General features: G+C 55.7%; 2 protein-coding genes across 5 annotated transcripts; both read right to left on the reverse strand.

Annotated features, from left to right (window-relative positions):
• Window positions 1-485: 485 nt before the first annotated feature.
• KEAP1 (kelch like ECH associated protein 1) lies at window positions 486-11,464 on the reverse strand. 4 transcript variants are annotated; one of them, XM_020902379.2, is made up of 6 exons: window positions 8,705-11,464; window positions 5,969-6,651; window positions 3,425-4,110; window positions 1,769-1,974; window positions 1,373-1,549; window positions 486-1,241 (listed from the first exon to the last, which is right to left on the reverse strand). In XM_020902379.2, the coding sequence occupies exons 2-6, from the start codon at window positions 6,605-6,607 to the stop codon at window positions 1,075-1,077; spliced, it is 1,875 nt and encodes a 624-aa protein (XP_020758038.1). In that variant the 5' UTR covers window positions 6,608-6,651; window positions 8,705-11,464; the 3' UTR covers window positions 486-1,074. The 4 variants fall into 4 exon arrangements, with proteins under 4 accessions (XP_020758038.1, XP_020758036.1, XP_020758037.1 ...); XM_020902377.2 differs by lacking the exon at window positions 8,705-11,464 and adding an exon at window positions 8,298-8,682; XM_020902378.2 differs by lacking the exon at window positions 8,705-11,464 and adding an exon at window positions 7,537-8,096.
• A 742-nt stretch (window positions 11,465-12,206) lies between these two features.
• S1PR5 (sphingosine-1-phosphate receptor 5) lies at window positions 12,207-16,564 on the reverse strand. Its single transcript, XM_070464285.1, is given in 3 exon segments — window positions 12,207-13,754; window positions 13,757-14,453; window positions 16,246-16,564. Coding segments are annotated over 2 exon segments (1,185 nt in total). The 5' UTR covers window positions 14,436-14,453; window positions 16,246-16,564; the 3' UTR covers window positions 12,207-13,248.
• Between the last annotated feature and the right edge of the window lie 104 nt (window positions 16,565-16,668).

The following is a 16,668-nucleotide window of genomic DNA, read 5'->3' on the forward strand; positions in this document are numbered from 1 at the left end:
CAGGCTCCTCTGTCCATGGAATTTTCCAGGCAAGAATACTTAAGTGGGTTGCCATTTCCTTCTCCAGGGGATCTTCCCGACCCAGGGATGGGACCCACTTCCCCTGCATGGCAGGCGGCTTCTTTACCACAGAGCCATCCGAGAAGCCCATGTTGGGGATCTTCTGTCTTAATATAAACTGTGAAAATGTAATAATATATACTGTGAAAATATAAACTGCACATGTGTGCAATTAATCTCGGGGAGCCCTAGGAGAGGTGTCAAGGAGTTGGGTCATTGTCTTCAAAGCAGTTGAAAGTGATACACAAAGTGAGCCCTGTGTGGCTTGCTCGTGGGGAGAAAGATGCCCTACATATCAAAATTCAGCGGAGCCGAGATAACAAACTGGTTTCAAATCCAAGCCTTAAATCAAAAGACTTGAGTGCGTGTCAGGAGAAGAGTCCTTTCTGTCCCCATAGGTTTGAGATCTCTGGCTGAGAGCCCGGTTGGAAGACACTAGTTAGTTTGTTCTTTATTTTCATCTGAAAGTTACAGGGCTACTTATCAACAAAATGACTGTCCGAGCAGCGAAATCCAGTGGTTTCTATGTACAGGCCCATCCCTGGGGTCCTCACCTCTGGAGGGGCCTCCGCCCCCAAGGCCTCAGTGGGCTTCTTCCCAGGCCTCTAGGAAATAGTCACAAAGACGCAGGGGATAAAAACCAGCCTGTCCTCGGCACCTGCTTTCATCCCACAGGGAGGTGGTGGCTGCTGGTGGGGGACCCAGGCCTAGTCTTGGGGTAGCGGGTGTGGGGGCCTCTCTCTGGGGAGCCCATCCTTCCCGCGCCCACCTCCTGGGCAGGCTCTCGTTGGACATTCCTGGGACTGCTCTGGTAGGCTCATGAGTTCCCACTCTAGCCTTCTTTTCTTTCACGTCGTGATTGGAACACCGCAGTGTCCCAGCCTCCCATTCTGGAGACCACAATTTGTGCTGTGGAGCCTCTTCATTTGTCCCTGTTTTTTTTCTTTTGTACAGAAACAACAATACTCTGGATCGGACCTTTTTTTTCTTTTCCACTCAGGAAACAGAAGCGGTTCAACAGGTACAGTTCTGCTGGTCAATCTGCTTCCGGCAGGGTTCCATGGTGACGGCCACGCCCACCCCACTTCGGCCAGAGGTCATTCGGGTCACCTCGCTCCAGGTGTCCGTGTCAGGGTCATAGCACTCCACGCTGTCCAAGAATGTGTGACCGTCGTAGCCCCCTGCAGGGAGGGCAGGAGGGATGGTCGGTCACTACTCCTAGGGGGTGGGGGTTGGGGGGGTAGGAAGGAAGGAAGCATGTGAAGCCCTCCTACTAAAAGGGGCTAGGTGGGCTTCTCCGCCCAGGCCTCACCAAGAACGTAGATCCTTCCCTGGTGTACGGTGATGCCCAGGGCGCTTCGCCGATGCTTCATGGGGGCTACGAACGTCCACGTTTCTGTCTCCACGTCATAGCGCTCCACACTGTTGAGCTGGTCCTGACCATCGTAGCCCCCCGCAGCATAGATACAGTTGTGCAGGACGCAGACTCCTAAACCAGACAACACAGAGAAGGTGACTCCAGGGCCTGGCCTTGGGGGCCCCAGCCATCACCTTCTTGGGGGGGACACCCTCCCCTCTCCCTTCCTCCCCTCTCCTGAGCGACCCTGCAGAAACAAAGTCAAGAGCAAGCAGCAGGCGCTCTATGAGTTTCATGCCCAGGGTGGGGTGGGTGCTCCTCCTGGCTCCCCTCCCCATGGCCCCCTCCCACCTGCTCCGCTCCGGATGGTGTTCATGGGTGTGATCATCCGCCATTCGTTTCTCTCTGGGTAGTAACACTCGGCTGAGTTGAGGCGGTTTGTCCCGTCGAAGCCCCCGACAGCGTAGAGCAGACGGTTGAGGACAGCCACTCCCACCCCGATCCTTCGTGTCAGCATTGGGGCCACCAAGTGCCACTCGTCCCCCTCCGGCTCATACCTGCCACAGAGAGCAGCGATGACAACAGCAGCCCCAGCCACCCCGAGACACTGGCCCCCACTGATATTCCCCTGTGTTGGTCTTTTTAATTTTAAAAATAATTTTATTTGGCTACGCTGGGCCTTCCTGGCTACACAGGCTTTTCTCTAGCTGTGGAGCCTGGGCTCTAGAGCAGGCAGGCTTTAGTAGTTTCGGCTCCAGGGCTCCTAGAGTGCTGGCTGAATAGTTGTGGTGCACCGGCTTACAGTTGCTCTGAGGTATGTTGGATCTTCTTGGACCAGGGATAGAACCCATGTCTCCTGCACTGGCAGGTGGATTCTTTACCACTGCACCACCTGCGAAGTCCCTCACCTGAACTCTTCAATTCTCACAAGGATTCCCTACAATGCAAGTTATCAGTAGGTCCATTTTCTAGATGAGGAAACTGAGGTTCACGGCCGGCCCCCCTCTGCTCAAGGTCACTTGCACCTCTGCTGGACTCAAACGGCCCCATCAGACCACTGCCTAAGCTAAGTGTTGTATGAATGCAGGAGACACAGGGGACACCAGTTCAATTCCTGGCTTGGGAAGATCCCCTGGAGGAGGAAATGGCAACCCACTCCAGTATTCTCGCCTGGAAAATCCCACGGACAGAGAGGCCTGGCAGGCTATATAGTCCATGGGGTCGCAGAGCAGACACAACTGCGTGTGCACGCACGCACGCACACACACGGTCACCCGCACAGTTGTTCTGCACACAGACTGCGTGCTGCGCAAGGCGCCACATTAAGGGGGCGCCTTTCACGGTAACAGACCTTGTATGTGTTTCTTACAACCATGTGGATAGATGACAGGGAGGTGTCATGTTTTAACAAAATTAGCATATTAACATTCCGACAGTTTCAAACTGATGGAGCTTTTTCCAAATCTGCTAATAAGTCGTTGTATGGGTGTGTGATGGCACTGTAAACAGTACCCAGGCCAAGACACATCATCCAGGGTCCTGACCATACATCTCCCAGGAGTTTAGCTTCACCTTGAGGCTTCCACTCCCGGAAGGGAAGGCACAGAGAAAAGCACTCCACAGTGGAAGGAAGACTTCCCTGGAGGTGCAGTGGATAAGAATCCACCTACCAAGGCAGGGGCCATGGGTTCGATCCCTGTGTCTTCTATCAAGAAGACTCCTGTGCCATGGAGCAACTAAGCCTGCGCCACAAGTACTGAGCCCACTTGCTGGTGGACTCAGAGCTTAAGCTTCACAACAAGAGAAGCCACTGTGATAAGAAGCCTGTGAGCCACAACACAAAGTAGCCCCGGCTCACAGCAACTAGAGGAAGCCTGTGTGCAGCGATGAAGACCCAGCACAGACAAAAATAAACAAACGAAGATTTTAAAACCCGAGGTCCCAAAAGCATGGGGCATGTTAGCAGCGGAACCCCCAGATCCCACGCCTCCTGCCCCCGCCACTCACCTCTCCACACTGTTGTGGTGGATACAGCCGTGGGAGCCGCCAACAGCATAGATGTGCCCGTCGATGACGCCCACCCCGATTCGGTTGCGGGGTACGCTCATGGAGGCGCAGGGCGACCACTGGTTGGTCATGGGGTTGTAGCAGTCCAGGGCGCTGGAGTCGGTGTTACCGTCAGGCGAGTTGTTGCGGCCGCCCACGGCGTACAGCAGCCCGCCCACCACACAGCCCGCCAGGCCGCTCCGGGGCACCTGCAGATCCGCCAGCCGGAGCCAGGTGCCATCGCTGGGGTTGTAGGCCTCCAGGTAGCTGAGCGACTGGCGGAAGTAGCCACCGGCCGTGTAGATGAGGCGGCCCACCTTGGGCGCCCGGCAGGGCATCACCTGCGTGGGCTTGTGCAGGGTGAGCTCCTGGAAGATCTTGACCAGGTAGTCCTTGCAGCGGGAGTCCGACTGCAGGATCTCACACTTCTGCAGCTGCATCTGCAGGAAGTGGGGCGTGAGCGAGTGGCAGCGCACAGCCCGCAGCAGCGCCTGCACGTAGAAGCGCCGCTGCTCGCAGTCATATTTGACCCAGTTGATGCAGGCGTGAAAGACCTCGGACTCGCAACGCACATTCAGGTCATCCCGGCTGATGAGGGTCGCCAGCTGACAGTGGGATAGGTTGAAGAACTCCTCTTGCTTGGCCACCTGCAGAGGGCGACAGCGTCATGGGCTGACTTACAGGTCTCTCTCCACTCCCACCCCCTCAGGCCCTCGCCAAGCCCTTGCTAGGACTTTGGACAAGACACTCAATCTGCCTCTGCTAATCTCAGCTGCCTCAGGTGTGAAATAAGGCATTAGAGGGACTTCCCTGGTGGTCCAGTGATTAAGAATCCACCTGCTAGTGCAGGGGACATAGGTTTGATCCCTAGACTGGGAAGAAACCACATGCCTTGGGGCAACTAAGCCCGTGTGCCATCATCTTGAGCTCTTGCTCTAGAGCCCGTGTTCCACGACAAGTGAAGCCACTGCACTGAGGAGCCTGTTCAGCGCAGTTAGAGAAGAGGCCCTGCTCACTGCAACTAGAGAAAGCCTGTGAGCAGCCACGAAGACCCAGCACAGCCATAAATAAATAAAAATTCAAAGAAGAAGGGAAACAGGCATTTGCATAGTATGAAACTCTCAGTGTGTGAGGATTCAATGAGTTAACACTACATGCCAGGCATAGGGCAGGTAAGTACATAAATGGGAAAAAGAAACAACATACCTCTTAGGTTTTGTATCATTTTGTATATGAACTGTAAGAATGTTACCCTTTTCTTTTTTTAATGAAATTATTTTTTTCAAAAGAGCAGACTGACTACAAAGGAAATAGCAACAGAATATGTTAGAAAGACAAAAAAGTTCAGGCTTGAAGAAAGCAGCCTGAGTTGCAGTGTTGGCCCACTAGCTTCTAATTGTGCCACCTTGGGCAAAAACCTGAAACACTCTGTGCTTTGGTTTTCTTCCTCTATAAAAGGGGGATTACATTAGTTGCTAACTCATTAGCAGGGTTATTGCTAAGGGAAATATTTCTTGTCTGGCACTGGTCTATATAAATAATTTCAGTCACCCCACATCAGCGGGTTCCCAGCTTCCTGTTACCCCAAGGCAAGGCAACCCAATACTGGTTTTGTGCAGTCAGTGGGACAACCCTGCTCTTGGGCCACCATCCTAGAAGCCATAAGTCCTAAGACTAATGTCAGAGCTTCTTAGGGCATCTGGTCAACCCCCAAGATGGTAGAGAAGGAGAGTCATGGAGACCAGGGATAGTGTCCACCTAGCTGGTCCCGGCCACAAGAGGATGATTTTGAAAATTTCCAGGAAGGGGGAGTTCCCTGGTGGTCCAGTGGTTGGGACTCAGCACTTTCATTGTCAGGGCCAGGGTTCAATCTCTGGTTGGGGAACTAAGATCCTGCAAGCTGTGTGGTGTGGTAAAAAAAAAAAAAAAAAAAAATTCCAGGAAGGCACTGCAAAGCATACCTCCTCCTAGGATAGCTGGGAAGACTCAGAGATTTAAAGGCTGGAAATCACTTAGAACAGAGGCTGGCCCACACCAAGTGCTCAACAAGCACTCATTTTCTCTACTCACAACTTCCTCCACTTAAAAATGAAAATGAAACAAAGATTAGTATGAGCACAATACTTTGTGGACTAAAGAAAACATGTGTAAGGGTCACACTGGCAGTTGACAGCATGTCACGGGTGTTCAATAAATATGTACTGACTGCCTGGAACATCAGGCCCTGCTCAGGGCACCCTAGGGTGGAACTGCTGTCATAGTTACTGCCCTCTGTCCCCACCTTTGACCCCAGGGAGCCCAGAGACCCATGAAGGTCTCACTTTCTTCAGTTGTTTCCCAGATTTGTGGCAGATATGTAGACTGGGAGCTCAACCCTATTTTTCTCCATCTCCTTGCCTTGACCCTTCACCTCTCAAGGGGAGACAGTGATGACCACCTGTCTGTTCCCTGGTCCTCCCAAGACTGCTCTGAAGCCCTGGCGCCCTGTCCCCGTCCCTCACTCACCTCCCCGAAGTGCATGTAGATGTATTCCCGGGCACGCTGGTGCAGCTCCGTACAGCCAATCTGCTCGGCAAAGTTGGCGATGCCGATGGCGTTGCTGGGATCCAGCTGCTGCACCAGGAAGTCGCTGCAGGCGCGGACCACGCTGTCGATCTGGTACATGACAGCACCGTTCATGACATGGAGCACGCACTTCTCCCCCATGGAAATGGACGCGGTGTAGGCGAACTCAATGAGCCGCTCCATGACCTTTGGGTGGATGCCCTCAATGGACACCACCTCCATACCCTGCTCCCGCAGCCCGTTGGTGAACATGGCCTTGAAGACGGGGCTAGACGAGGCCAGCACCACCTTGTGGGCCATGAACTGGGCAGCGGGCGCGTCCTGGTACTTGACCTGCAGCGTCACGTCGCATAGCTGCTGGCTGAGCCGCAGTTCATTCATGATGCCAAAGGCCTGCTTGGTGTGGTCCTCCAGGGTGTAGCTGAAGGTGCGGTTGCCATGCTGGGAGGGTGTCACCTCGGCCTTGCACTCGGTGGAGGCGTACATCACCGTGTCCCCTGCCCCCTCGGGGCGCTGTGGTCTCAGGGGCAGGAATTGGGTATGGGCCCCGGGCCCGCTAGGCCTGGGTTCCGGCTGCATGGGGTTCCAGGTGACAAGGGACACCACCACTGGCACTCAGGGGCCTGGAGGGGGAGAGCACAGGGCTGGGGGCTAGGCCTTCTTTTCTAAGATAAAGTGGCTCCTAGACCAGTTTTCCTTTCCAGGCCCGGGTAAAGCAGTGTTCATTTGTGCTCCCTAACTGCCCATGGCCTCACCAGTCCAAGGGCCCACCTTAAATTGTAGGTCACATGGTGACCCTCCCCTGCTCAGAATCCCACCCCCCCACACACACTCCCTGCGGCATGAAGAGTAAAACCAAACTCTTCAACGGCCTGCAAAGCCCTTCACAGTCAGCTCCTGTCCACCTGTTCCCTTTGCCCATTCTGTTCCAGCTCTCTGGGGCCCATCCCTTCTCACAGCATGTCCAACTCATTCCTTCACTCACCCCATCAACATTTCTCGGGCATGTGCTGTGTTCTAGGCACCAGGGACACAGCAAGGAGCCAGACAGACATGCACCGAGCCCCCCTGAAGCCAACACTGGGGAGGAAAGGACTATAAGTGAAATAAGCAAGGCTTTAGGGCCATGAAGAAACTGACAACAGCATTGTGACAGTGTGGCGTGCCGGTGTTGTTTTAAAATCAGGTGGTCCAGGCCTGTCTTGGAGCTGAGACTAGAAGGATGAATTTATGAAGGGGCGGGGGTGGGAGGGTGGGGAGGGGTGTTAGCTTTCCAGGCAGAGGGAACAGTGAGTGCAAAGACTCAGAGGCAGAATGAGAGCCGACCTGGAGAATCAGGGAAGAGTGTGATGAGAGAGAAAGACTAATGAAGGGAGGGTGTCTGTGAATCCTGTCGAGTCTGGAGGGTTAGGGCAGGAGCTGGGTTTGGAAAAGTCAAGCAAAGAGGAGACAGGGGATCTACAAGAGGTTCTTCATCTTATTGTTCCCTGGGCTCCACTCAGAGTTACCTCCTCTCTGTTTTATTTCCATCACACCACTTGTCAGGAATGGAAATCAGCTCCTTTGCTTGCTTGCTGATGGATGAAGGGTCTCTCTGGCCCTGAGCCCCAGGATTCAGAGGGCAGGGAGCCCTGTGTAGGTCAGGGTCCTGCCCACCCTCTCCTGTGCCTCTCCTGCAGCCCGCCTGGGGCCTGGCACGACGCAGGGGTCAGTAAGCTGTGGCTGGCTGACTGCCCACCCCACTGTGCCTGCCAGAGCACCCTGCTCTTCCACCGTGCCCTGGACACCGCTTGGCCGCCTCTCCCCAGCCGAGGCCCGGGCCTGCCTCTTGGTCTTTAGCCAAACGGTCAACGGTGCCCCCTGGGCACTGGACACTCCCCCCCACCCCCAAGAAGCGGTAAGTGGGGGACTGCGCATGTCCCGCCGGCGCAGCCCAGGCCTAGAGAAGGGAGGAAGTGACCCCGCCGCGGCCTTTCCATCGCAAGCCCCGGGGCGCAGACCAAAGTCCCCCCGCCACAAACGCCCCGGAATCCCCGGGCTTCCGTCCGAGCGACGCTTCCTGGGCCTCTCGCACCCGGAATCACCCGCCGGTCGCGCCGTCCAACAAAAGGTCCGGACTCGAGCCGCGCCCTCCTGGCGCTCCGCGGAGCCGCGGGAAACCCCGAGGCGACCGGGCCCCGCATCGCCCAGTGCTCCGGCCGCCGGACACGGTCGCAGAGCACTCTAGACCCTCGGTGCCCTCAGCCCGGGCGCGGGCCGCTTCACTCACCCCGCCATGGCCGCGCTCGGGCTCCGCCTCCGTCGCCCAGGCCCGGGCGCCTCCATCGCAGCTCGCAGGGGGGAGGCGCGGAGCGCGCGCAGGTCACCATGACTAAGCAGAGCCGGGAGCCGGCCGTATCAGAATAAAAGTCCCCGCGGGCCCGGGCCTCGGGCGGCGAAGGCAGCGGGCCGCTCCCCCACCCCCTTCCCCGCCCACGCTCGCTGTTGCCCAGTTGCGCAGCCCCACAGCGGCGTCCGCAGCGCCGGTAATCGCGGCGGGGCCAAGGACCCAGCCCTGGGCGCACCCAGCCCGCGTGGTCGGAGCCGCCTAGAATCAAAGCCCCGGGTTCGAGGCCCAGCGCTTCCCTGCATCCTGGATCACCGGATACCCCTCCCCGCCGCCGCCTGCGCGTTCACCTGCGTAGGCTCCGATACTCTCACCGCGGGGTGGGGATGCCTGGGGGCGCAGCGGTGGCTCCGGGCACGGTGGTGCCACCCGCGCACCGAGCTTCCGGGAAGCCCGAGGGGCCGTGGCCTGGCCCGGGGGCGGCTCCCGCCCGCCTTTCGTTGTTGAAGACCCGAGAGCCCTTCCACCGTCCGGGGCGGCGGGGGAGGGGGTTGTGGCTGGGCGGCGGGGCCTGCGGGGTCGCGGCCGTCGAGTTGGGGGTTAGCCTCGGGACGCCCGAGAAGGAGGCGGGGAGAGGGCGGAGAAGGCGCGGCGGGGAAGGAGTCGGGATTCCCCGCCCTTCCCTCAGGTGCCCGGCGCCCATGGGCGAGGAGTAGGGCGGCGGGCAAGGGCGCACGGCTAAGCGCACCAGGCCCGTCCCCCAACCCTTTCGCAGTCCCTTCCATCCGCCGGGTTTTGTCGTCTCAGCGCGGGTCTACTTTCCACGACCTGCTCTTCTTTTAACTCCACACAGTGCAGGCCTCACGTTCAGGTGGCCGAAGGATCCAGGCAGAGCTGTCTACCTACCTACTGGGGTTTTTAGTGTTTTTATTTTTTATCTCCAATCTGGAGGCGCGAGAAGCTCGCAGTTGGGAATTCGAACTCCGGCTCTGCCACTCTCTAGCTCTGCGCAGGTGGACCCATAATTTAACCACTGCATGCTTCAGTTTCCTTCCTCGTAAAATGTTCATAGGGCTTGCGTGGTGGCTCAGTGGTAAAGAGTGCTTCTGCAGTGCAGGGGACACAGGATCGATCCTTGGGTCAGAAAGATCCCCTAGAGAAAGAAATCGCAACCCACCCCAGTATTTTTGCCTGGGAAATCCCATGGACAGAGGAGTCTGGTGGGCTACAGTCCATGGGGTCTCAAAGGGTTGGACACCACGTAGTAATAGATGTTAGCAATAAAGGCACCTACCTGGTAGATTATTGGGAGAACTAATTGAGAATGCTAGCGCTCAGTAAATATGAAGGATTGTTATTTTTCATGGAAAGTGATACTGATTTTCCATTTATGCTCTTTGTTATATAGTTAACTTTTAAATGTATGTGGGGTGGTTTTTTTTTTTCTAAGAGTCCGTCTGTGTGAGACGGTAGACTGAACAGATACTGGTCTAAGGAAGGATTCCACCTGCCCTCCGGAGTGAATTTGGAAGCTTCTGCCTCCCTGCTCTGGGTCTGGGATTAATCCCACGCCGGAGAAGGCTGGGGTGGGGTTCCTTGCTTCTCCTCCCAAACCAGTGGCGGTGGTGAAGCTGTGGTTCTCAGTGGCTCCAGAGGTGGCGTCATAGCATAACCGCCAAATACTGTACTGAGGAGTGGCTGATGCGGTGAGCAAACCCACACCCTTCTCCACATGCCAAAGGAAACCTCTGGTATATCTCAGAATTAACATCTACAAGCCCTGAGACCCAGCAGTGACATGTGCAGTAATTTATCCAAGGTACCCTTGCACACGTTTAGGAGGATGTATGTACACAGATGTTTACTGCAACACTGTGTTTAAATGCCAAGTGTTGGACTCAACACTTGTGTGCATCCCTACGGCCCTGGTGTAATCTATGCTATGAAATACTGTGCAGCCAGTAAAAAGAACCTGTTAGCTGTGTGAATGTTTTACCTCAATATTTTTAAATGTGAAAAAAAATGCTCTGTAAAGCAATTATCCTTCAATTAAAAAATAAAGTGACATAAAAAATGTTATGGTCTGTGCCCCCTCCCCACCATCATATATTGTAGCTCTAACATAAGATGATGATATTTGGGCTTCCACGGTGGCACAGTGGTAAAGAATCTGCCTACCAATGCAGGAGACTAGGGTTTCATCCCTGGGTCAGGAAGATCTCCTGAAGGAAGAAATGGCAACCCACTCCAGCGTTCTTCCTGGGAAAATCCCATGGACAGAGGAGCCTGGCAGGCTACAGTCCATGGGGTCACAGAGTCAGACACAACTGAGTGACTGAGCCCACATATAAAAATAAGTGATGTTATTTGGAGATGGGGGCTTGGGGAGGTAATTAGATTTAGAGGATGTCATGAGAGTGGGGCCTTCATGATGGCATAAGTGCGTTTATCAGAAGAAACACCAGAGAACTTGATCTCTTTCTCCACCATGTGAGGACACAGCCAGAAGGTAGCTGTCTATAAGCTAGGAAGAGATTTCTCACCGGAATCTTACCATGCTGACACCTTGATCTTGGACTTGCAGCCTTCAGAACTATGAGAAATAAATTTTGGTTGTTTAAGGCACCTAGGCTGGTCCAATTAACAGTACAAAATCTAGATATGCAACAATTTCCAAGATGATACTATTAAATGATCAAAGCAAGGTGGAAAGCAATGCTAAAGTTGTGTAAAAAGAGAGAAGATGTATTTACATTTCAGCTCATTTACCTACAGAATGGCTCTGCAAGTTTGCCGAGGGTATATATCCAGGAGTGGGAACTGGTGCTTTTTGAATCTTGTAAAATGTGAACAAGTAAATAACTCTTCTGCTATCACACCATCATCAAACCACTGAGCAATGGGGTGGGGTGGCTCAGGTTGCCCTGGAAGATTACAGGAGCCGGGGGTTACTGGAACCAAACCAGATAGGAAATTAGAATCAGTTCTCAAAGTGAACTGGCATGTGACCCCAGGCTTGAGTGTTTGTGTTTGAGGAAATAGGTTGGTTTTCCCAGTGCTTACAGCATCCAGGGGCAGTATGAACGTGGCCCACAGGAACTCAGGTCCCCTGGCTGGTCAGTGCCCCCGCACCCCTACCCCTGCACACCGCGTACTTTTCAGCTGTCTGCAGATCCCCTGTGTCCCAGCAAGTGGTGTGCCACAATCTGAACCCGAAGCCACAAGCCCTTTCCCCAAACCCACCCTGCCCCCTCTCCAGCCTGCCTCTCCTCACTGAGGTTAGGAATGTGCCTGGAGACAGCTGGGAGTCCAAGACAGCTGGGAACTGTTGTCAGGACGCCTGGAACCTTTCATGGGCACAGCCGGGGCTCTAATATCGCCCCTGGCCAAAAATGCAGACCCTTGAAGAAAGTGAGTGTAGGTTTGGGCTTAACAGACCGCGCCTCCTGGAACCTTGGAGCCTAAACTCCTCGGCTAATATCCTGGCTCAGAAAATAGGACAAAATACTCAGTTCTTGGAGGTTCCTCATCCATCAAATGGAAGTGAGAAAACCTACCTTACAAGATTGCGGGAAAGGTGAGAAAAAGGCATGCCGCAGGCTTAGAACACTATGGGAGTAACTGTGCTGTTCTTAGTTGGTCAGTTGTGTCCAACTCTTTGTAACCCCATGGACTGCAGCCCACCAGGCTCCTCTGTCCATGGGGATTCTCCAGGCAAGAAGAATACTGGAGGGGGTTGCCATGCCCTCCTCCAGGGGATCTTCCCAACCCAGGGATCGAACCCAGGTCTCCCACATTGCAGGCAGATTCTTTGCCATCTGAGCCACCAAGGGTAAAATCAACTGTAATTACTATTATTCAATTATATTTTTATTCTTTTATGAAGGATCTGATACCACTTTCAAAAAAATCTTGTTTCACAGAGGAACAGGCTGAGTCTCCTAGAGTCAAGTTTTGGGGTGCTCCGTCTTTGGCCTCTCCTCTAAAAGTGAACACCTGTCCTTGACTCCTTTCTCCCCCACACCCAATTCCTCAATAATTCTGTCCAATTCCTCCGAAGTCTGTGGAGAATCCATACCATCCCAGTCTTTGTCATCACTCCCCTAGGCAGTTACCATCACCCAGTTCTCCTGGCTTCACCCTCTACAGAGGGCAGAGGCGTGTGTAAATACCTGAGCCTGATTAAGTCCTTCCTCTGCCTAGAACCTTCCAGGAGTACTACTTCATTCAGAGCAAAAGAAGTTTCTCCCCTGGGTCCGTAAGGCTTTGCCCCACCTGCCCCATTATTTTCCTATCTTTGTTTCTTCTCTGCCTCTCCATCCTTGCTCCAGTGGCACTAAGATCTTTGCTTTTGAGAGAACACACAGGCATATTCTAGCCTTAGGACCTTTGCACCTGCTGTTCCCCCATTCTGAAATGCTCTTCCTTCAGAAGTTTCCAGGACAGGGAATTCCCTAGCAGTTCATAGTTAGGACTCCCTGCTTCCCCTGCAGGGGTTGTGGGTTCATCCCAGATTAAGGAACTAAGATCCCACATGCCAAAAATTAAAGTTCCCAGGATAATAACCACCTCAGCTCCCATCACATCTTACCACCTCTTCAAAAAGGCATCACCTGACCACCATCGCATCACTGTATTGTCACCGGAATCATCTCCACGCTTCTTCACTCCGTTATCATCTCTGAGTCCGACACAAGAACATCAGTTCGACAAAAGCAGGGATTTTGTCTGTTTTGTTCATTGCTGTGGAGTTTAGCGTCAATAAAATATATTTTCCTAGGTCTTTTCTGCCTCCACCATCTTCATCTTTGGCTGCTTTTTCCTATAAATTCCTTTATTTAAAAAGAAAGTCTGCAAAAGGGCTCTTAAGGAGAGCAATGGCAGTCAAAGGGCGTCAGTCTGTAGCTGGTGGGGTTACCAGGGTCCCAGCGACCGTGGGTGCACCAGGGCAGCCGGTGGAACCGCTGGTCTCTAACCCATCCCGCTGGGGCGAGAAGCGCTCGGAGCGGCTGGAGCTCCCATCCAGGCCGGGAGGCAGCCAGCGGTGCAGGTCGCCCGAAGCCCCAGGGGCGCTCCCGGACCGCCGGGAGGCACCTGGGTCTCGGCAGCAGGGGCCCCGGCTGCAGCAGACAAGGCGTAGGAGCGCGTGACGCAGGTCGCGGTTGGTGAACGTGTAGATGAGCGGATTCAGGAGCGAGTTGGCCATGGCCAGGCCCAGGAAGGGGTCCGCTTGCAGGAGCACAGGGCAGGCGCGCGCCGGGCACGCCACATCCAGCAAGAGCAGCAGGAAGAGGGGGCCCCAACAAGCCACGAAGGCCACGAGCACCACGCTGAGCGTGCGCAACAGCGCCAAGGAGCGCGGCGTGTGGCGCGCGCGCATCGCGGCGCCCTCGCCAGTCCTGGAGGGCGCCGCGCTTTGGAACGCACCTGGCAGTAGATCCGCGCGTAGAGCGCACAGATGGCAGCCAGGATGCCAAGAAAGGCGAGCACGCAGAAGAGCACGTAGGCCTTGGCGTAGAGCGGCAGGACCGTGGAGCAGGCCTCCAGACGGCCCAGACAATTCCAGCCGAGCGCCGGCAGTAGTCCGAGGAGCAGCGACAAGCCCCAGGCGGCGGCGGCCAGCGCCAACGTGCGCCCCCGACGGGCGGCGGGCGCGGGTCCCCGACGCTCCATGGTGAGCAGGCGCTCGAGTGCAATGGCCAAGAGGCTCAGCACGGACGCGGAGAGCGCCACGAAGACGCCGCCCTCACGAGCGAACCAGAGCGCGGGCGACAAACGCAGCGTGAGCGGTCCCGACAGCAGGATGTTGGCGGCATAGGCGGCGCCGGCCAGCAGGTCGGACAGCGTGAGGCTGCCCAGAAGCAGGAACATGGGCGCATGGAAGCGCGGGTGGCGTCCGAGCACGACCAGCACGGCTAAGTTCTCCAACACGATGAGCGCGCACACGACCAGGCACACGACGGCGTCTGCACGCAGTCCCGCGCCAGGCTGGTAGCGCGCACCGCGGAGCTTGCCGGTGTAGTTGTAATGCTGGACGATGACCTCGCTCTCCTGCGCGGCCCGCAGCAGCCTCGGCTCCATGGGCCGCCCGCCCCAAGGCTGCGGAGAGGTTGGGAGCAATGTCAGGCCTGATGCGCACCATTCCCGGCAGCCTGCGAAGGCAGGCATAGGCGGCGCCTGACCTGGGAAGGGGGTTCTAACCCCTTACTCCCTACCCTACACGCACGCCGGGGCCCAAAGGGAATTTGGGATAGAAGGGGGGTGTCCATGGAGACAGGCCAACAGAAAGAGACAAATCATATCACGAGGGGACGGGGTAACAGAGTCCCACGTGAAAGGGACATTAATAATTCACACACAGGCACGGATATCCAGAGGCATCTTAGTCAAAAACAGACAGAAACACCCACACAGAGAAAGGGACAAATACAGTGACACATCGACAAGGACATGTGCACAGATAGTCACAAACTAGGGCAAAATACGCAGTTACACCCTCTCACGGAACCATGAAAGTACGTTCAGGTCTTCCCTGGTGGTCCAGTGGATAAGAATCCACCGCCTGCCAGTGCAGGAGACAAGGGTTCAATCCCTAGTCCGGGAGGATCCCACAGGCCCCAGAGCAACTGAGCCTGTGCCTCACAACTATTGAGCCCATGCACCGCAACTACTGAAAACCCAGCGCCCTAGAGCCCGTGTTCTGCAACAAAAGAACCCAGGCAAGGAGAAGTCCGCGCCAGGCAACTAGAGAGTAGTCCCCAGTGGGCGCAACTAGAGAAAAGCTCAGGCAACAACAAAGACCCAGCACAGCCAAAAATACATAAAAATATTTTTTAAAACAAAGCACAAAAATAAATTTTAAAAAAAGGAAGTACATTCACACATGGACAAGGGGACACTGAAAAAGACATACAAATTCCCCCACACGCAGACAGGATCTTATGCCTACTCTTACAGGCCACAATTTCACAACCTCCACCCACCCCTGGGACCCAGAACCCCACAATCTACACGCCTCGCTGCATAGAGGTTTTTTCCCTGCGAACTCCCCGCTTCATTCGCTGCAAAACCCCAGTGAGAAAGCAGAGAAAACTCCACCCATTTTGCAGGGCCAGAGCCTGAGGGCAGCAGACGGAATTCACCTCTCATAGACTCTTGCAGAGGGACATACACGTCATTAAAGTACAATAATACCTCCCAACTGTGACTTCGCGCTAGCATGCCTTGGGCAGCTCTCCCCTTAACTCCAATTTACAGACGAGGAAACTGAGGCTCAGACGAAGTACCTCGCAGAGAAGCAGACACAAAGATTTTCATGCTCCACACAAACACATCCACGCAGAACCTGAGACACAGTCACGGAAGCCCCACTGAACAGACGAGAAAACCAGGGCCTACGGAGGGGAACGTATTTAATTGGACAGGGCAGAAACAAATGCCTTCCAGACGGCTTGAGTTGCACACAGGGAACCAGGCGCAAATACAGACTCGCAGCGAGTCACGGACTCAGCCATGCTGGGGGGAAGGGGACACCAAATACACGCAGATGAGGGTCACCCCAGGGTCACACTCGCTGCGCGGGGGACCCTGCGCAGTGGCTCGCCGCCTGTGTACCCCCCACCTCTCCTTTTGCCTGGAGACAAGGGTGGGGTAGCGAAACCTGCAGTGGTGTGGCTGGGAGAGGACGTGGCGGGGAGGATTTCGGGTGCCTCCCACCCCCATCCCTCGTCCCCGCATCCAGTCCCGAAATCTCAGGTTTTCCCCTTCCGAGAGCCTTCGGGAAAGGCCCGAGAAATCCAAGCCAAGGGGACAAGGGTGGTGGTCAGGGAAACTCCCACCCACGGGCCAGGACAAGCCCCGCGCGCGAAAGGACCCAGTGGTGGACACTCACCCCCTGCGCCCAGGTAGTGCGCGCTCGACAGTCGCGCGGCCGGGAGCGGAGACAGCGGCCCCTGTTCGGGAGGCGGGGCTGGGGACAGGCGAGGGACGGCCCCCAAGGCAGAGCGCTGGCGATCGCCAGCAGTTGCCCCCTCCTCCTCTTGGGGTACGGGCTGCCAGCCGGCGGCTGCCAGCGCGTGTCTGCCAGCCTGTACCACCCGCCGCGGCAACGGAACGCGCCCTCGGCGCCGACTGGCACTAGCCAGCCCTCGGCTCCCCCCTTGGGGCCCGGGCGGCCCTCCCAGGGACGCTCCGTCGTGGTGGGAGGACCCGGAGACACGAACAGGGGGAGGGTTCTTCAGTCCCAGCGGCCGCAGCCTGCGCTTCTTTCCCCCCTAATAGAGGGGTCCCCTCTGTGCTCTGGGCACTGAACCCT

The sequence above is a fragment of the Odocoileus virginianus genome, chromosome 3 (genome assembly GCF_023699985.2).
Source record: "Odocoileus virginianus isolate 20LAN1187 ecotype Illinois chromosome 3, Ovbor_1.2, whole genome shotgun sequence".
NCBI lineage: Eukaryota > Metazoa > Chordata > Mammalia > Artiodactyla > Cervidae > Odocoileus > Odocoileus virginianus.